At 38.9% G+C, this 22029-nt stretch overlaps 1 protein-coding gene across 6 annotated transcripts in view; it reads right to left on the reverse strand.

Annotated features, from left to right (window-relative positions):
- Positions 1-22029, reverse strand: part of ZNF507 (zinc finger protein 507) — a 42121-nt gene that overhangs the window by 13103 nt on the left and 6989 nt on the right. For 4 of the 6 annotated variants that reach the window (XM_034788404.1, XM_034788401.1, XM_034788405.1 and 1 more), the window contains exons 2-4: positions 18427-20558; positions 16083-16188; positions 9172-9286 (exon numbers count right to left, since the gene is read on the reverse strand). In XM_034788404.1, coding sequence (XP_034644295.1) covers positions 9172-9286; positions 16083-16188; positions 18427-20553 — 2348 coding nt within the window. In that variant the 5' untranslated portion in view covers positions 20554-20558. Of the gene's footprint in view, positions 1-1473; positions 1536-5132; positions 6933-9171; positions 9287-16082; positions 16189-18426; positions 20559-22029 lie in introns of those variants that run through there. The other 2 variants (XR_004647994.1, XM_034788406.1) reach the window with 2 other exon arrangements.

Consider the following 22029-nt stretch of genomic DNA (forward strand, 5'->3'; position numbering starts at 1 on the left):
GGGGGCGGAGACTTTGGGGAGGGGGCGGGGTTGGAGCGGGGGCGGGGTTGGGGCCCCTTTAAAGTGTCCTCCTTTCGGAGGCACTAAATATGGTAACCCTACTGGAAAGGGTTGTACGTCTCTCCTGGAGGTGGTTTTCTTTTTGCGGTGAAACATTTGAGTTTCACTACAAAAAGTCACTAGCAAGTGTAGACGCTCCCATGGTTTTTGCACAAAAAAGGGACTTTTTCCGCTTTAAATGGCAAGTGTAGACATGCCCTAAGGCCTTTTCTACACTGAAAGTTTCAGCGCTGAAACTTTCTCGCTCAGGGCTGTGAAAAAAAACCCTCTGAGTGATGCAAGTTTCAGCGCTGTAAAGTGGCAGTGTAGAGAGTGCACCAGTGCTGGTAGCTACTCTCCCCTTTGTGGGGGTGTTTTTTTTTTTTTTTTCTCCCAGCGCAACTCCGCAGCAGTGCTTTAACATTGGTAGTGAAGACATACTCTAAAACACTGAGAAGAATACAAGACTCCAACAGAGGAGACTGGTCCAGATTTAAGGAACAAACCTGTATATTAAGGACTGCAATATCCAGTGGGGTGAGAAACTGCTTAATCTAGATGTTGCCCAGTCTAATAGGGTTGAGAGTTTAGACTCGTGCTTATATTTTATTTTATTTTGGTAACTAACTCTGACTTTTTGCCTATCACTTAAAATCTATCTTTTTTTATAGTCAATAAATTCATTTAACTGTTTGTCTTTACCAGTGAGTTTGTATGAAGTGTGTGGCAAATCTCAGGCTGGTGTATAACCACTTTCCATTGCTGAATTAATAAATTATTAAATCTGCACTGCCCATCTTGAGTAGTGCATGACTATATGTTCCTGAGGTACAGTGCTGGGAGGATTTGGTTCTGGTGCCTTTCTCTGTGTGATTCATGAGTGGCTCTGGGAGCATTCATGCAATCTAGCTGGGTCTGGGGTGCCACATGCAGTTGTGCTGAGTGATAACAGCACCTGGAGGGGTTTGCTGCTGGTCACTAGCAAGGCATTGTGAAAGACAGTCCAGGCTGGAGAGAGTTAAGAGGGCATAGCGGTCCCACACTCCCAGGCTGCACCCTGGGGAGATCCCGTCACAGAGACAATGGTCTTTAATTTCTCCCTTAACAGACAACCCTGCCAAAGAAAAAAATCAGAAATCTGTATCACCACCATTAACTTAGTTAGCTTAAAGACTGATTCAGTATGCTGATAGGACAAAATAGACCCTGGATATTTTGTGTTCTCTCTGCTTTTGACAATGGGCTGCTTGAAACACAAACACCCAAAACCACTTGGACAAAATGGTTTAAAATGAAAGTGAGAACACATTCAAAATAAACTCAAAGTGTATAGAATACCACTTAGTATACAGAAACTCTAGATCAATATATGGGAATAAGTTAGATCTTAAATCACTGCATATCTGGCATTTAAGTTTCTCCAGAAATATTCACCTTCACAAAAGCAAGCAGGTCAAAGAGGCTCTCACAAGTTTGTCCTCGCTAAAGCTGATATCCTATGAAACAATAGATTTAATCACAAGGACTGCAATATTTACCTATACATTTATTCATTCTGCCTTCCCCCAGGAGCTTTCCTTGTCTCCTCAGAACTTAATCACTATTTCTCACATACCCCACCTTACAAATGTATGTCAAGGCCAAATTTCTGCTCAAAGGAGACTTCAGTAGGTTCTTCTTCATAAACCACAAGCAGGGTGGATAAAAATTGAGGTTTTTTTAAAATAAAAAAAATCAGATTTTTATTTAGATTGGATTGATTTTAATTTAAATTATATTTTTTAAAAAAATATTGTTTACAATGAGATCTGAATTTAATACAAGATATCTTAAGACCTAAACTTATTATAATATCTTAAAACATTTAAATAAAAAAAATAAATATGCTGAATCCATAAGCCTCTATCAAAAAACTTTGAGTCAAAGGAACATCTGACTTTTGAAGTCAAGCTTTGTAAATTATGGCACAATAGGCCATCTACTGTATTAAGGGCTTGATCCTCTAAGGGCAGAGGCGCAGAGTGTGCAACCAGAAAGAAGCAACTCTGTTGTCAAAGCGACAACACTGTGAGAAGAAAGAACAACATTCTTCAGGTTGCAGCCTCTACTGTTGATTTCAAGACCTGGGAACTGGAGAAAAAACTTCCATGGCTGCACATCATAAAAAAAAAAAAGAAAAAAGAAAAAAAAAAAGAGACCCTATTTTGGAATATTTTTGAAGAAATTCCTGTACCTCTGGGAAAAAACAAATATGTCAAATGTAAACAGTGCAACAAAGAGGTGAAAGGCCTGGTTGTCAGAATGAAACATTATGAAAAATACTTCTCAGAAAACAATGACTTTGAAGATGATATGGACATGTATCAACCATCTGGGTCAGCTGGTTAGTAAACTTATTTTTGCACCATTCTTATGGTCTACCTACCATGTTTTACTATGCTAGTAAATTATATCTTAGATTGTCATAAATTTGTGTTTTGGGCAGATTACTTACGAATTTCAAAATGTTTATGTTCAAAATATATTTGGTATGTTAGTTTGTGGAACTATTTATTACATTTTTACTGTTACTGCTGGACTTCTGAAATTACTTTTTATTGCTCAATATGTTCCTATTTTTTAAAAGTAAAGTTTAATTAGGCACATATCAATTTTAACATTTAAAATTTTTCTTCCCCCCAGCTGTTTGGGAGGTTGCTAGAGATAAGGGTTTAAATAGATTTAGATAATGCTTATGATTTATTAATTATTATCCCTACATAACTAGGCTGAGAATAAATTATATAATTTTAAACAGTGGAACACACAGCTGCTGTAAGAGTAATCTTTCATTTACAATCTATTTGTTTTAAAGCAGTGCACTGAGTAGCACTCAATGAGTGACTTTTTATCATTTTGTTTCACGGTACATATCAGAAATAAGGGGTTATAAAGATTCATCATTTGTATGGTCTATAACTTCAGATTCATCTGCTGTTACCACCAGCAGTGCTTTAACTAAAAACATACGACAACCAGTAAATTACTTGTACAAAAAATCCAAAACAAATCACAACTTCGTCATCCAGTAAAACCATGGATGAGTTCATAACCAGGACCAACAAATTCCAGCAAGACTCCATAGATGAAAAGATTTCTTGGTTCATTTCTGCAACAAGTTCTCCTTTTCATCTTGTTCAGAACAAACATTTAATTGACATGGTTCAACCATTATGAGGAGGCTATATTTCACCTACTGGATCAAACATTGCTGGATGCAGTGTCTGAGAAGGAAATTGAACAATGTGTAAAACACATTGACAGGAAATTCGTTAGTATGAGTCTAGACGGGTGAAGCAACATATACAATTGTCTAGGAATATGTGCTTGTGTGACAACAGATGATGGCATTTATCTATCTTACAGAAACAACTGCTATATCAGGAAATGCCCATACATTAGAATACTTAAAAGTAGGAGCAGTAAAAGTTATAACAAACTGTGAACAAAACTTCAAGTGTCAAGTGCATAGCTTTGTAACAATGCTGCAAATGTAGCACAGATGAGAAGAAATCTAGAAGAAGATAATGAAGAGAACCCGAAACTTATAACACATGGTCACAGTGCTTATATGATGCATCTTTTAGCCAAATACTTAAATACAATTCCAGGAATAAAGGAAAATGCTGAAATTGCAAAACAGTTCCATAACAACCCCTTTGCTTCAGGTTTACTGAAAAGAGCACGAGGATCCAAGCTAATTCTTCACCAATACATACAATGAAATTTAGTGGTTGTCTGTTTTGAACTATTTATTAAGATCTGGCCTTTTCTGATGACAATTTGTGAAGAAAAATCATGACAAAATAGATGGAATTATCACAGCCAACATAGTTGAAATTGGACTAAAGAGAAATGTAGAAGATATGCTGAATACAAGATATGCTTATATGCATCCGAAGAAGTGGGCTGTAGTCCATGAAAGCTTATGCTCTAATAAATTTGTTAGTCTCTAAGGTGCCACAAGTACTCCTGTTCTTTTTGCGGATACAGACTAACACGGCTGCTACTCTGAAAGCTGAATACACTGAAACCTATTTCCGTAGCCTTGGACAAACTGCTGCTGTTGGAATTTGGAAAGAACTTCAAGAGACATTGAAGAAAGAAATACCCAACAACAAAGTTAAGTTGCAGGCAGTAAAGAAGCTGTTGGCTGAAGCACTTATTACATTTAGTTTCCTCTACAATATTCTCAACTCAAAGTACCAAGGTAGATGCATAATCACTCAAGAAGATACTGCTGACATGACATAGGTATCTCATAATCACCCATCAATTATGCCAAACAAAATAAATGTCAAAGACAGAGGTGAACCATTCATACAGTACATGTTTGTTGATGATGATTTATAGATAGTCACACCACTGAACTGCTGGGAGTCACTACTTTAAGCATCTGGAATCAGAGTTTGGTGAAGTACTAAACCAGCTTTTCACTGCAGTATCTTCTTCTGCAGGCAACAAATATTTTCTTTATTTGGACTAATTAATTTAAAGCTGCAAAATGGACTGGGAGTTGAAAAAGAGGGAAAACTTGTCCTTCTCTTCAAGTCAATGAAAAAAACAAGGAGGGAAAAGATGAGATCTACTAGTTTTAACAGTGTGAAAAACAGCCTAAGTACTTAGGAGGCTGTTGTCTCATTTTCAAGAGACTTAGGCGAACAGAAATTTAAGCTCAAGTCACTTTCAATGTAGGCATAAGTGAAATTTTTCCCAGGCTGACATGAAATAATCTGTTTAATTCAATGACTACAGTTGAATTGTCTAGTAAATAAGAATTTTATTCATCTATTTCTAACATACTAACAATGTACAATAAATAAGAATCTGAAAATATTAAGCTACATAATTGCTTAAATAAATGAATATAGTTATAGTGTACTCTCCTTGGTAGCTAAAAGATGTACCAAATCTACTGTAAAGGCGCTATTTAGTTGTAAATCTACATGTTTTAATGGTTATATCAACTAATAAACATGCACCTTTTTTAGAAAACAAATGAAGTACAAATGGAAAAGTTATTAAGATCAATGATTTAAATTGAGGCTCTCCATTTGGTGATTTAAATCAATTCAACCTGCCCATGTCACCAGTGTCAAGTAACAAGAAATTCCCTGTTCTCTTCAATTTTTATTGTTGTGAATTTTAATCCTCTATTGTTTCCTAATCAGGGTGACAGTTATCCATAAAAGTTATTTTGGAACACACACACAGATTTCTGTTGCACCCTTCATCTCGAAATACAAAAGAACACGTACATCAAAGTGCAGCCAACTCTTGAGTTGGCAGCAGTACAAAACACATGGCAAAATAATGGAGGGAAGATTTTGGACAAAAACACGTGGACAAGTGAAAAGTACCATGGAATTTTTAACATGAGCAGACAAGATTTCAGCTTTTAAGGTTTTCAGTTTCTGATCTTCAAGATTTCTACAGAGCAAACTTCATGACACATTATGGGATTGTGAATGGCTGCGCAGGTGTCCATTATCTACCATGGTGTGATCCATGCTGTGGAAAGGTTTGAGAATACCTGGTCTATCTGATTGAGATTAGTCCAATCTCTGTGTTATCTGAAAGCTTCATATTGAGGTGTCAAAGTAAAATTCAAAGGTTATCAGATGAAATATGAATAATGTTAGTCACGTGTGGCTGATTATCAGAAGCTGGTGGAGCTAACCTCCACTAATAGTGTCCAAATGATAAAACACTAGTAGCTATAATATGGGTGCATATTACAGATTGCCGTAAAACCTGCTACAAAGTGTCCTAACTATGGTTTTCAGGTGGTAGAACGAGCAATAATATAGGCCTCTATGGGATTAATTCAGACAGATGTGGGATATGGGGCTCTCTGCAGCCTCTGGTCTTCCTCCTTCAGGCCAAGCAACAATGGGGGGGGAAAGAAGACACTGAGGCAGGAAAGGGTGGGAGGTTGAGCTGGGGAACATTGTGGGGGTGGTAAGGAAGAGTGGGGAGGAAATTTAGTGGTCTTAGGAAGGGTTTTTCTGGGTCTGATGGAGGAAGGAGGGGGGTTTCTAAATCTGGGGAGAGTATCCTCAAATGAGAGGGAGGATGACTCTTAGGTGCACAGAGGATGTTATGAAGTGTAAAGATTGAGCTAAAGGATGGACAGGAAGTGTTCCTGATCCTGGTTGGGGATGTTAGCAGAAAGGTGGGGATGTTATTCTGGAGTAGTTTGACATGAGAGTTTGTGCGTATGTGTGTGTTTTCTTTATTTATAGATACTGGCTGTGGAGACAGAAGGATAAGAGCTAGACTGGAGGGCGAAGAGGCTAGGACTGGTATAACATAGTGAAGTCTTAGGCTACATGTACACTACAGCATTTACACTGGTGCAGCTGCACTGTTGGAGCTGTGCTACTGTAGCATTTGTAGTGGAAACGCTGTAAACTGATGGGAGAGAGCTCTCCCATTGGCTTAATTACTCCTCCCCCCCCATGAGAAAAAGTAACTATGTCGGCAGGGGAAGCTCTCCCGCTGACATAGCGCTGTCTATACCAGCTCTTTGGTCGATATAAAACTTATGTCGCTCAGGGGTGTGGATCATTCAAATCCCCGAGTGACGTAAAGTATACTGAAGTAAGTTGTAATCTATACAAGGTCTTAAAGGAAGAAATATTTTTCTCTGTTACACAATCTTTTATTATAAAGGATTTCAGTTTTTCATTCTGTAAGATGGAAGTTGGTGAGAACAATGAGAGGCCACTTTTCTACCCACTTCACTGGGCACTTCCCTACCTTTTCTCCAAAATCATCCAGGTCATATGCTGTAGCATGTCCTAGTTTTTTCACATTGACGTCTGGCCAACTTGCATGGGGAGGGTAGGAAGCTAGAGTGGGGACAGGAAAGGAGGATTTCTGGTATCTTCCACCTCACTACTTATTTCAAGAACCAGCCATCACTGATTGTAGCTGATATTTTCTGTTTTGTTCCTTTCTTTCCTGCTGGAACACTGGTTTTTCTCAGTACTGTCAAGTTTGAATGAAGAACTCTTGAGAATCTAAGGGAGCGACACCCCGACCACCACCACCACAATAAAAAGGCTCTTCTTATAAGCCTTTGATTCTAAAACAAATCTCCAAGTTCTACTAGATCTCTGTGAAGACACTATGACATCCCACATTTGGCTTTGTGACAAAACATCTTCCAGCTGCCTATAAGTATACTTTTGGAAAAACATTCTAGAATACCAATACTGAAGCACTGTCACAAACGAACTATGGTTTATTTCTGTATAACACAATGCAGCTGGCTGAGTCATAGACAGTGGGATTTGAACCTGAGACCTCGATATCTAAAACCCAGAGCTTCTACTACATGACCTAAAGGCCAAGTTGTGCTGGGTTAAAGCCTGAACAGACTCTGACTTCTGCTTTCCAGCCACTAGAGAGGGATAAAGTGCCACACTGAGTGAGTATGAATTACATTTGTTTGAATCTATGAAAAAATTGCAATAGAAAAGGAACTATTTAAAAAAAACAAAACAAAACCAAGAGTAGTACAGACTACTAACACAAATTATTGAAGCTTCTATATAGACCTATGAGGAAATTATTAAAATGTCTCTTATCTAAGATTGGTAACAATGAACCTATTGAAAACCTATGGGAAAACGGAGTGGTGTAGGGGCAAAGTACAGGGCAGAATTTTGCAATATCATGCAGTGCCCAATACATCATGGTTAAGGCTGTGGGCTTGTCATGGAAGTCACAGATTCCGTTACTTTCTGTGACTTCTGCAGCGGCCGGTGCTTCTGGCTCAGGGGCAGCTCAGGCAGTCCCTGCGCCAGATACACCGGCCACTGCTGGGGCAGTCTCGGGCCACCCCCACCCCCGCCAGCAGCAGCAGAGTTTGGGTGTGGGCAGGGGGCAGAGGGTTGGGGCACAGGACGGGGTGAGGCGGGCTTTGGGCGGTGCTTAACTGGGGGGCTCCCCAGAAGTGGTGACACCCCCTCGCTCAGCTGCTAGGTGGAGGCATAGCCAGGCAGCTCTGCACGCTGCCTCCGCCCAGAGTGCTGGCTTCACAGCTCCCATTGGCCGGGAACCGTGGCCAATGGGAGCTGCGGGGATGGTGCTTCCAGGCGGAGGTGGCCACGCCTCCACCTAGCACCTGAGCGAGGGCGGTGTCGATGCTTCTGGGGAGCCCCCCAGGTAAGTGCCGCCCAGAGCCCGCCTCACCCCGTCCTGTGCCCAAACCCCCTGCTCCCTCCCACATCCAAACTCTGCTGCTGCAGGGTAGGAAGTGTGGAACCAGGTAGGGAGCCTGCCGGCCCCGCCAGCCCTGGTCTGTGACTTTTACTAAAAATAACCATGAATAAAATGTAGCCTTAATCATGGCTCCCCACTCCACTGAGATATTTGAACCTTGTTATTTGTGTCTTACCAGTTTAAAACAAAGCTATTGAAATTTTAAATATGACTGGGCGTAACCCTCTGCAGTGGAATGAATCCAAAATGAATTCAACTGTACAGGAAATCCAGAAATCAGCCACACTTCAATTGAAGACTTTAATGAACTATCTAATGTAAAATATCGTAACATTTTCATTACTTCCCCCTCCAAAGTGTCACATTTCATTGTTTCAAATTCAGAAAATACAGCTGATATGTACAACTGAAGATACATACTGTAGCACCATCAAGCTTATTGGATCCTAACTACACCTCTACCCCAATATAATGCTGTCCACGGGAGTCAAAAATCTTACCGCGTTATAGGTGAAACCACATTATTTCGAACTTGCTTTGATCCACCGGAGTGCGCAGTTCCCGTCCCCCCCCCCCCCCCCCCCCCGAGCACTGCTTTACCATGTTATATCCGAATTCGTGTTATATTGGGTCGCATTATATTGGGGTAGAGGTGTATATAGTTTGAATGAGCCAGCAGCTTCCTCATTTTTGAATGGATTAGTTTAATTTGCCTTTTAGTAAAACTCTGAAACTGATATTAAATGCTTTCTACAATACCCTTAAAAACAAACTGTCATTAAAATAAACACGAGCAATTTAAACTTTTAAGATAAACAGTTCAAAAGCCCAGTGCTAGTGAACAACAATTAAGACACTCACCTGTATGGCTTATCAGAGTTATGAATCCGTCTGTGATTTCGTACCCCAACATATGTTGTGCTTGCGTAGTCACACACATCACATCTATAGAGTTTCTGGACTGAAGGCTTATTCCCTGTACACAATAGATTTAATTGTTTTAGAAATATGTTTTTTCTACTATAGGAAGTTCTAGGATGATAGTTTCAGCACTGAATAGAATTATGAAACATGCATTATTAACATTTTGAAGTGATATTTCAACACTGAAGGAAACTAGAAATGGACATCTATACATAATAAATGTAAATTTAGTTTACCAGTGCTCTTCTGCATGCTCCCTGCTATTTATTACAGCTATTCATATTTTAGGAAGTACATTCTCCCTCACAATCCAGCCTCTACCCTTCCCTGGTTCCTGCAGTAAGATCATAATCTCAGGTTTGTAATATTATGAAGTGATGCTATAGAAACTTCTGGGCTCAGCATTTTCACCGCACTGCAGAATCAAGTCAAAAGAAAAGGTAGGCACTAAGAGAAAAGAAACAATTAATAACAGAACGAACAAAAAATCAAAAGCTTCCTGAAAAAGATCTGGCTAGGAGAGCCATTTTATCTCCCATTCATACTCCATCATCATCTTAAAAGAGTTTGGAATATTCAAATTTAGGGTATGATAAAAACCATTAAGGAGATAATCTAGATTTTTGTAAGAACTAAAAAATGAGTGTAAACAGAGGAAAATATTAACTTTTTTCAGTCTGAAATACCTAAGTATTTCCTTTCTGGGACTGACCTCTCAGCCAATGTAAGACATTTAAGCTGTGCTTTTCTTCTTGCAAATACTGAAAGGTAGTTCAGATGCATCAACAAGGTTCTGGAGCTTGGTTACAACCCTTCCATCCTCGTACCAAATTCTTATTAGTAGATTACATTTAGTAATACCTAACTGTGTTAGATACATACATGGGACTTGAAATGACCAGGGTGTAGATTACTGGAAAACTTTTCAAGTGGGACAGAGAGGAATCCCTGAACCAAAGTCATCAGGTAACAAGTTTTCCATTCTGGATCCTGACGTTTCCTCTATATGAGACTTGTGATGTGGCAAGCAGAAAGGAAACGTTAGTAGGAGGGAGAAATAGCTACAATTGAAGGGAGAATGTCCCCTGTCCCTTAAAATAATAACCGATTTTGAGACCAGGAGTACCTTCCTGCTGAAGGATGCTTCCACAGAGGAGCAAAGGTCAACCTTCTAGACCTTTATCAACATATGCTGATGTGGCAGATCATGTGGCAGCCATACAGATTTCCACTACAGTGGATGATGCTCTTTCTGCCTAAGAACCTGTGTTGAGCGGTCTCTCATCCCTTCCGGACTGTTTTTTTTTTTTTGCAGTTGAATAAGAATCTAGACATTTTCCTGAAATGGTCATTTTTACTAAGATATATTTTAACAGTACTTCTCATATCTACTACATGCCATACTTGGGTGTTGAGAACTGGGCAAATCAAGAAAGGATGATTTCCTATGAAGTATGAAGGAAACTTGACCTGGAAATGAATGATTCTGGGATTCAAGGACAACTTTGTCCTTTGCTGAAGACACAATAAGTTTCAAATTTTGTAAGAACAGAGATTTCAAAAACTCTTCTTGCTGACATGATTGTGACCAGGAAGCAGGTCTCTGCCTTCCTCCTCACCACACCCACACACAAAGAGGAGTTAGATACCATCAGGTTGAATGGATGGGTCATGACGGCTTGTAGAATCGTTAGAGTCCAGATAGGGAAGAAAGGTTTACCTGTTGGTTTGGATACACGTTGCCATAAGGAACCTTAACCCCACCAGGCAACCTACAAGACACTACATGAGCCTGTGTTTGACATTGCATCTTGTGTTTCAATTTTAAAGAATGATGGGAAGTCTTAGACTCAGGGAAGAAATCCAGAAAAACTGTAAGGTCTGGTTTCCTACATTCGATCCTTCTATTTTAACATGAGAATTTTGTCCTTGTGAATGCTAAGAGCATAAAAGGCTTGTGGTGAGACTAGGAGTATCCTGTCTTGTTTAAGATTTGCCAGTCAATAGCCAGGCTGTCAGGCTCAGGTATTCTGAAATGTGATATAGGGATTAGTCCTGGGATAGGAGTTCCTTCCTGGAAAGATGGAGTGATTTTAGCAACGTCTCTACTTAGGTCCATGTACAATGGCCTTCTTGCCAATTTGGTTTGGAAAAAAAAAAACCCTGATCAATGTTTCTTCCTTTATCATCTCTTGAATTACTCCCAGTAGCTGAAGTAGGGGAAATGGGAGTGAAGAGTAGCAGAAGAAGGGGAGTCAGGGAGAATTTGGGGCTTATCTGGATAATTTCTTGAGTGGTGAGGATAGTCCAATTTGCTGAGTCCCAAGAGCTGAACAGGTTGAACCAGTTTTTGTGAAGGTGATTCCAGCAGAGTGTCCTCTGGTATGGAAGTAGGAGGGAAGGTGGATGCAGGAGCACAAACAAACAGACCCCCTTCCCTGGCAGGATTAAGGGATGGGAGCATTCATGGAAGCATCCCTTTCTGTGGCTCCTGACAGAGTGAGATTTATAGATTCTAAGACCACAGGGGATCATTGTGATCATGTAGTCTGACCTCCTATATAACACAGGACCATTCAACTTCCCCCAAATAATTCCTAGAGCATCTCTTTTCCTTGCAAAAGGAACATCACCCCATTTAATCTGAAAACTGGTCTAATTCAGGGAGCAAATACCCAGAAATTTCTGTCCCCCTAAAGGAAAGGAGAGAATGGAGGTGGTAGTGGGGAATGTCCTCACTGTTGCTCCAAAAATCAGCTTTAAAAGCCAGGACTGCAGTGGATAAGACAGGAGTCCTTGTGCTACCAGAGTCACAGAATCTGACATACATAGGGGTTTAAACGTCTGCTGAGTGTTCTACCTTAATAGCGTTCCAGACCTTGGGTACAAGAGAAAGCATGTGGACAGGACTGAACTGCTTCTGTAATTTGCCAGAACTAAAGCCCAGCCCAAATGCCTTGACCTAAAGGAGAGGTCAGGAATCAGAAAGATAAAACTGATAAAGGACAAACAATAACAAAAAATATCAGAGAAGAATAAAGTCAGTCTGAATTAAACTTCAAGATTTAAAGTCTCCCAAGATTCAGGTGCCAATCAGCATTTGATTATAATCACTCACCAAACTGAAATTTGACAGACCACATAAAAAGTGCTGAGGTTACTAATACTGTTAAGAATTGTTAGACATTCTTTTAATTTGTAAGCTGAAAGCTCTGATACTGTTACAACTAGCTCTATTTCAAATAGTAGGAATTGACAAAACAGGGGTTTAAATATCTGCTAAGGGTTCTACGTTAATAGTATTCCAGATCTCAGGTAGAAGGTGATAGATAGATAAACAGATATATATAACTTCAGCTAACAATTTAAAAAAGGGGATCCGAAATGAATGCTAACCTGGAAGCAACATTTTTAAAAAGATAAAGTAGCAAACCAATGATTTTCCAAATGTAATTAAAGAAAGTCTTAGTTCAAATTAGTTCATAATATGCAAATATACAAACTTGTTCTTCTTGATTCTTTAGAGCAAACATTTATTGAGTGAACAGCCTATTTTAATTAGACATGCAAAACCACTTCCTCTACATTTCATTTCAGTTTGTTTCATAGTTGGACAAATAAGTGATGTGAAAGTATTTTTTTAAAATACTTTACATTAATTTGAGGTTTGCAGACAGCTGATTTATCCTCCAAGTGAAAACCACTCCAAAAGTGACTAATAGTAGAGTTTAAACATGCAAAATCAAGTGGCAGTAACTGGACCTCTAGGCTGATACTACCAAGGATTTATTCTGCCAACAATACATACACTTAATGGGCATAAAAATTAGATAACTGTATATATGCACACTTAACAAAAAGTGACCCCTACATGCTTAACTCTGCTCCACCCATGAACTGAAACACATGGTGGAAAATTGCTCAATGTTCTGAGATCTCTACAAGATAAAGTGACATGGAATGATACTGGCCTACATTCTTTGATTCAGCCTTAAATTCATGAAAGCAAGGTACATCAGAACTTTTCCCACAATGCATTCATTTTATTACTGTACAAAAAAAAAAAAAAAACCAACCTTCCATGAAGTTAGCATGGCAGCCTTACTAAGTTTGTATTAACCACTTTTGTCACACTCGTTCATACAGGTGGATACATATCTTTGTATTCTGGAGATTAACACGATTTCAGTCTAGCGCGAGACACCAATAAGGTCCAGACCACCCAGCAGAGCGGAAACTGTGAATGGCTTCTGCTATTGCACTCCCGCGTCAGTGAACTTTCTACCATAAAGTGTCAGCAGGCTAGGTTCCACTAGTGGGAATTAATTTGGCTCTGAAATATTTTCTAGTCAGTAATTAGGTATTTATTAGTTAGATGGCTTTAAAGAAACAGTAGCTAACAATATAAAAGGATACTGCAAACAAATAATCTATTGCATAGTTAGAAGTGGCTAACCACCAGTCAGCTCACACTTGGGAGCAATTACTCATACTAGTCACTAGTTTAAATTTATTCTTTAACAAAATGCAGTTAAGTTATGATCCATCATATGTTCCTGGCTGTAGTTAAATTGCAAGTTTGGAATTATTTTCCTTCCCTCATGATTTTGTGGGTTTTTTTGGAAGGGATTTGTGCACTGTGTATGTGGGAAATGACAAATCCTTATTCTAGCAGCAAGAACAGGTGCTCCTATAATGCAGCTTATTACTATAGTCCATTATTAGGCATTTACAATCCAATCATATCCAGTGTTATAATGCTTCCTTTAAGTTTACTGTATAACATGATGAATAAAGAGATGTTTAGGACTGACTATTTCATAAACAAAAAATGAAACTGTTCCAATTCAGAATCTCTCATATAAACAGATGCTATGCCATACATTTCTTTATTTTGGGTAGCTTTATAGGGATGACATCTGTTTGACATGATGGCATCTGTACTGCCATAATTTGATTGCAAATTGTTTTTGAAATAATTTAAGATTTCCAAAATATAATTTAATGAAAATTTAAAAGGAAAAACGTTTTCACTTAAATCATATTACCAACTTTAATTTGGGGTAAAAATCCATCTAAAATAAATGACGATAACATTTTACATAAGGTAAAAATGAGTAAAAATTATTAAAACATTTAGAGTAAATTTAAGTCAGGCCCAGCTTCCTGAATAGGAGTTTCCCCTAGCAGAGGAATTACAAGATCAAGTCCTTAATTTGCAAGAAATGCAAAAAAAAAAAATTTTTTTTTTCTTTTTTAAGAGCAAGATTTTCACAGATGACTAGCAGTTCTGGTTCTCTCAATTTTTGGATCTTCAACAGAAACACCTTAAATGGGGCCAGATTTTCTAGAGGAGCTGCTCAGCACCTTCTGAAAATCAGGCCCCTTTCACGTGTTTCAAGTTGGGCACCCAAAAACCGAGGCACCCAAAATCTTTAGTCACTTCTAAAAATCTTGGATTAAACAATTGCAACCATTGACAATGGTGATAATCACAGCTGTGCAAACGTCTATAACAAAAGCAAAACCAGCAACACTTATGTTCCATCACTTCTACAAAAATGCTTATGTTATTTCTTTTGAAAAATGCTGGGTGTGCTTGAAGAGTGCTTTTTCTTCTACTAAGGAGCTCTTCCTGCATGCCCATGTCGCATCAAAAAACCAACCAACCAAAACAAAACCCCTACAAAATTCATTTAGCATTTTCTTGAACTTGGGCCTGAAGAAAGTAACAAAACACTAAAGCTCAATCTCCTGGAATTATTATATATATCCAAATCCCAGCTGGCTTCCAGGAGGACAAAAAAGTAGCTAACGGGTAATTTTATTTAGTGCTGGTGAGGTAAATAACTGATTTTTCTGACTTGTATATTTAATGTCAGAACCATTTAATAAGAGCCAGCATGGTCTAGAAGCATAATTATGGGACTGGGTGCCAGGAACTATAGTTCTAACTCTATTCTGACACTTACCACATGGCTCTGGGCAAATTACTAACAGCCCTTACTTGCTCACATTAAGCAGTACCTTCCTTACTCCATGAGTGGTCCCACTGATTTCAGTGGGATTACTTTTGTCCTTACAAAACATGAGTAAGGATGACAGAACTGGGCCCTTAGCCACTTTGTTGTTATACATATTACAACACACCTAGAGGCCTGAACTGAGATCTGGGTCCCATTGTGCTAAGTGCTATACATACACACATTGTAGGAGACCGTTCCTGCTCCAAAGAACTTACAAACTAGATAAAAAAGACCAACAAAGAGTGGTAGAGGAAACAGAATGCTTTATTTATTTATTCCCCCTCATGTAAGCTGGGAAATATTTTTACCTACTGTACTTAAGTGATATTATGATTAATGCTTGCAAATAAAAAATACAATAAAATAATTTTGAAGTATGACATTCAAGAGCGTGTCCATATGAGTATGCTTATTTGATGATCCACAACTCTAAGTTATTTGAAAGTCAATTAAAACAAAAAATATTTTCTACATCCACTATGTATTTTTCTAAAAATATTTCTTAAAACCCAAAGGACATTAGTTCATAAAGGACTATGTCCACGGCAATTGATATTTAAAAAAAGAAGTGATCTGAGTTATCCCAGTGCACATACATAGAAATATCTCCACTGGTTAAAGACACTGCTTGTCAAATGCTGATAGGGTATGTCAAAACCATGCCTTCTGAAAACCCCACACACATTTAGGCTGAGAGTAAGCATAACAATTTTCTGCCTAAAGGGAAGTTTTGAGAAACATAAGCTCATAATACAACACACAAGTAGCAACACTATAAATTTTACTCTTTACTGGTATCTTATGTAAAAATATATACAATACCTTCTCTTTCATCTGCCTCACTGGAAACTATTAGTTTGTTAGATGTTGCTGTTGAGAGCAGATCTGGAAGACTATGTTGCTCTCTCTCATGATTTCGCAGCTGACTCTGTTAAAAACAAAAAAAAACAAATCACCTTTCCCTACAATATTTAAGTAAATACACAGTGGTCACTTCATGTTGCACTAACTTGCAAAGCTATTGTTTACAGTTATACATTAGCTCATATGTATTTGCAGAATGCCTCAGTTAATTGACTAACTGTACTACATATAAAATGCAAAATATGGTACTAAGATGACAATTCAATGAATGAAATGCTTTTGACTGTTTTAAAGAGTAGACATTAGATATTTGACAAAGATATTAAACAGCAACAAGTTTTTTTTAAAAAGCAAAATCAATCATTAGAAAAAAGTGACCTGCTGAAGTAACTTCCTAGTCTTCTAAATGTAAAATAAATTTAAGATTAAAATTTTTTTTCACGTTCAGATATAATATAGTAATATACTGAAACTCTCAAAGAATAATAAAATTCTAATAGGAAGAATTTCTTCTCGATGAAGTGAGGGGGATGGGGATAGGAGGGAAATAGGAGAAAAGAGGACTGGGTAGCTCAGGTTACTGGTATTAGGATAGAGAAGCAATCAGTTCTAATTCACAGGTTCAAATATGGACCAGGTCAGTAGTGCCTATGTTTTCTGGTGATTATCCAGTTGCTTAGATGAAAGATGTCATTCCAGTTTCTACTGGCCATGACAAAAATTCTCAACTATGGAGGTGACATACTTTAATCTAACTGTCATCCTCCCAAATTAGAATTGAACAGGACAAGTGGGCAAGTTTGCACTGCAATTGCCTGTGCTGGTCCCAATTGTGTGAATGACTGAAAGACTACAGTTACCAGTGCTACTGATATCTTTTCATAAGCACTAAATTCACATATAAATGCATCATCTGGCAACACTGATGTGCTAAATAGAGAGCTAAAACTGTGACCGTGTCACAGTATTCAGCTCTGGAGTGTAATTTTTCAGATCTGGTCCTCTGCATAACATCTGTTCCATGAGGCAGCGATGAGAAACTATAGAATGAGAAAAAGAAATTTTCGTCTCTCAGCTGATTTTTCTGGGCTAAAGTTTCTAGAACAGCGGTTCTCAAACTGTGGGTCGGGACCCAAAAGTGGGTCGCAACCCTATTTTAATGGGGTCGCCAGGGCTGGCCTAGACTTGCTGGGGCCTGGGGTCAAAGCCTGAGCCCCACCACCCAGGGCCGAAGCCCAACAGCTTCAGTCCTGGGTGGCAGGGCTCAGGTTACAGCCCCCCTGACTGAGGCTGAAGCCCTTGGGTTTGGCTCTCCCCCATCTTCCCCATCCCCCACCTGGGGCAGCAGAGCTCAGGTGAGTTCAGTCTCCACTCCTGGGGTTGTGTAGTAATTGTTGTTGTCAGAACGGGGTTGTGGTGCAATGAAGTTTGAGAAACCCTGTTTTAGAAGAACACTCTCTGGTTTTGCACCCACTCCCAATGAGGGGTCATGTTTGAGTGCCCTTTGAAGGTCTGATCTATTAGGTTATCTAGACAAGGGGTGGCCAACCTGTGGCTTTGGAGCCACATGCGGCTCTTCAGAAGTTAATATGCGGCTCCTTGTATAGGCACCGACTCCGGGGCTGGAGCTACAGGCACCAACTTTCCAATGTGCTGGGGGGTGCTCACTGCTCAACCCCGGCTCTAACACGGGCTCTGCCCCCATTCTACCCCTTCCCACCCCCTCCCCTCAGCTTGCAGTGCCCTTGCTCCTCCCCCCTTCCCCCCAGAGCCTCCTGCATGCCACGAAACAGCTGATCAGGAGGTGCGGGGAGGGAGGGGAAGGTGCAGATCGGCAGGGTTGCTGGTGGGTGGGAGGCGCTGAGAGCGGGGTGGGGGCTGCCGGCATCTTACTGTGACTCTGGCAATGTACATTGGTAAATTCTGGCTCCTTCTCAGGCTCAGGTTGGCCACCCCGATCTAGACTATCCCCTCCTAATGCTTCCATTCCCTCCTGTTATTGCTACAGGTTAACAGGCCAGAAGTAGTGCATTAATTGGTCACTATCATGACTCTCAGTGAAAATATAATATTTTTCACAAAGAAACAGAGGACACATAAAAGTAAATAACCTGAGGTTGCAAGACATGTTGCAAGAACACAGTAGTACAAGAGTAATTCTAATAGTCTCCATTTGTAATGACATTTGAGCCAAGGTGCTACACTTTGATAATTCCTGTGGCTAACGTAGTTTAAAGAAAGTAATAAAACAGTTAATTAGTAGCAAACTAATTCTAGAAAGATGCAAAGGAAATAACTTCACCTTATAATGAAAGGATTCTTCACATTGCTTGCATTGATACATTCTGGTTTTGCAGTGGTTGATCATATGGCTTTCTAAATCTTTACTATTGTCAGCTATGTGCTCACAGATAGGACATTGATATGGTTGCCTTTGACGATGGACTCTCAAGTGTTGTTTTATGTAGCCCTTATTGCCACTGCTATAATGGCATAGGCGACAGCGGTATGGTCGATCTACATTGGGTATGTACTCTACCAGGTTACTTCCTGGCATGTTCATGTCATTCACAGGTTGGCATTGTGCGTTGTCCTGTAATTCTTTCAAAATGTCATCATCAGAAGCATTCTGATCTGTCCTCTCTCTCAATTTTTCAATTACTGTGAGCAGTGACATACTAATGCCCATTTTAATTGGTGCTTCTGATAGCTCTGGTTTGTCCTTCTGTAGCTCCATTATTGCACAGTCACTTTGGTTTAAACTAGTTAACCCCTCTGGAGGGTTTTTAAGTGACGATACCATTTTAGAATGGGCTGCACAAGTGCCATCCATCTGTCTTTGTCCTGTATCTGCATCTAAAGAGTTTACCGCAGTGAAGGCCCTAAAGCTGGATCTTGTTAGTTCTGCAGCTCTGATAGGCATTGTAACAAGAGCTTCTGCAGCTAACGAGTGCAGTCTCAGAGACTCCGAATTTGTTCTTCTTCGCACAGGAGGGGCATTTTCATCAGCTGCTATGCCTTTATTAGAAATTAAATCACTATCTTTCTTCTCAGTATTGCTCCATCCGATTATTACTTCTTCAATTTCATCTGAGTGATAAACTTCACCAGATCCTTCACACACAACCTGGGATTCCTCTGAGATTAATTTTTTCTCAGTTTCAATGTCAGTGTTCATTAGAAAAGGTTTCTGTAAAACAGTTTCTTCAGCACTTGGCAAGCGCTCTACTATTACATTAACATGACCTTTCTTATTTGGGCTACAGTTAATGATTTTCTGTGCTGATGAAAGTAGGCTATCAGTTATCAAATTATCTTGCTCTGTATCTGTATCCGATATGGTTTCCTCTAACAGTTCTCCAGTAGGGGAAAGGGCTGTTGATTGACTTAGAACCTCCTCCTCTTTTACATTTTCTACCACTGGTGGTGATTTACATGACAGTTGCTCAGAACTACAAATCTGGAGTTGAAGAGAATGGTCACTATGGATGTCTAGTTCATTATTTTCTAGAGAGAGAACAATTGTATCCACACTATGAGACGTATGAGTTACAGTTGCATCTGACAAGCTAGCAGGCTCATTTTCTTCTTCAAATATAGGATAGGAACAATCAACCTCACCTGCATGTTTCCACGCATGGGTTTTCAACATTCTTTGCTGACCACAAGTGTAGCTACAAATTAAGCACCGATACATGCCATACTGCTCATAAGTATACCATTTTCTCCTACCCCTTTCAGCTATAGGAGTAGACCGAGTTATGCCTTTACAGTCCAGATGTACTGCCTGATCAGTGCCTGCTTTGACACTTCCTTCCACCGGCCCTTGCAAAGATGAAGTTGAGAGATTTACACATTGGTGCACTTTTGACTGGTTTTTGCCATCATTCTCATGGTGAATTCTGACATGAACTTCAAGTTCTTCTTGATTTTTAGAAGCAAAGTGGCATTCTGAGCACATTAATATCACTTCATTCTGTTGACCATGTTGTTTTATATGTTCTTGTAGTATACAAAGAGATGGCGATAGAAATTTACATAGGCTACATTGGTAGCATATAACCTTTCTTTTACTTTGTGGAAGACAATTGGTTACATAATCTGCTTGTAGCTCATCAGTCTTTTTAATGCCAATAACAGGCAGCTCCATTGTTTTAGCTGGGATCTCACAAATTTCTTGTGTTTCAAAAGATGGCGTAGAAGCATTAGGATGGGCACGTTTTTTCCCTATTAAAAGGCATCTCTGTGACTTCTCACTTTCTACTATCTTGCTTAATTTTTCGATAACATGGATCAGAGGATCAGTTTTACATTTTCTATGATCTTCACTGCTTTCCAGTGTTGAGCCAATGACTGTTTCAGAAATCAGTACAGCTTCCTCTTCCCCAATATTTGGCACCAATACTGCAATACTGCTTCCCTCTTCCATAATATCTGAAAAAGTTTTATGAAATGAAACATTACCTTACTTAACAAGCACAAAGATAGAATATGTAGTCACTACTGATAAATATGTAACTTCCTAATTCTACTAAAAATGGTAGCCTAAATTCATTAATATTCTAATAATAAAGTCTTCCAGTTTTAGACTATAGAAAATCAGAAATCTGGAAGGCCTTATACACACAGCATTTTGGATACCATGTTACATTTTGACAAAGTATTTGTAGCATCTTTTCATGTTAGCCTACATCTGAATGCCTCAAACTACTGTCTGGAGTGGCAGAGTGAGCTAATGATTTTCACGGGTAAGTTGGCTTGTATTGTTGTGGATATTGTCTATTTCCCCACCATGATCACCACCATCTGAACACTAGAAACCCTACCTAAAGATACTGATTTTAAATGAATTCAGCACATTTAAATTAAAAAAGCAAGTTTCAATCTGGCATGAAGACCTACTCTTTAAATACTAAGTGCATCAAGTACCGTTTCTACTGATCAGACGAAGTCTTCTGAAATGAATGTAGGTTTGTAACAAAACACTTCAGAATATAACTAAAATTTCAGCATGAAATGGTTCTACTAAGCATTACCTGCATTAATCATTTAGCTATGCCTTTATTCATTAAGATAGTACAAATGTAAAAAAAGCATATTTCTCAGCACAAGACTAATTTTCTAAGATAGCAAGGCAATATTCGCTGAACTGTAAAGCTCTACTGGTAGTGAGCATTTCTGAACAATCACTTTCTGTGTTTTAAGAATTGTATAGTTCTGGAAACTGAAGGCAATAACTGTTTCCCGTTTTACTTCCTTTAAAAAACATTAACCATAAACCACAGACCATAATGTGGTGTGGTCAGAGGTTAAAAAAGTGGCCATATTTAAGCACAAACATGGTTTGAGATTATTGACTGGGGAAAAAAAACCAAAAATGGGAATTTAATGCAGCATCATGTTTATAATATTAAATCTAATGTGGAGCTGATTCTTTTATTCTCATTATTTTCTCCTGTAATAAAAGTTCTTTAGGCCAAATTAAACCTTCACTTACACCTGTGAAATTCCAGTATCTTCCAATTAATTACACTCAATACACATCTCTGATGAAAAAGGAGGAAAAGATTGGCTCTAATAGGAATAAAAAAAACAGTATAAGCTGAATTTTCTCACTAAAGACAGTAGGCATGATTCTAAGTAAACACAAGGAGCAGGTAATATGGTGCCATTTTTGCACCATTTAGCTACTTCTTAGAGCAGGACCACACTACAAGTCAGTTGAAGTGTCTTTTAATAAAAGTATCCAATTGTTTGGGGCTTAGAACTTGTCAAACAAGTTACTCATGTAGAAATAGTATTTTTAGTCAATTGGAGAAATTGGATTGAGCTTTTTAGTTTAAGAACAGAACGAATAGCACACAGCACCACAACATTGGGCTTGTATTAAGAAATGGAGAAGATA

This window comes from Trachemys scripta, chromosome 13 (genome assembly GCF_013100865.1).
Source record: "Trachemys scripta elegans isolate TJP31775 chromosome 13, CAS_Tse_1.0, whole genome shotgun sequence".
In the NCBI taxonomy this organism is placed as follows: Eukaryota; Metazoa; Chordata; order Testudines; family Emydidae; genus Trachemys; species Trachemys scripta.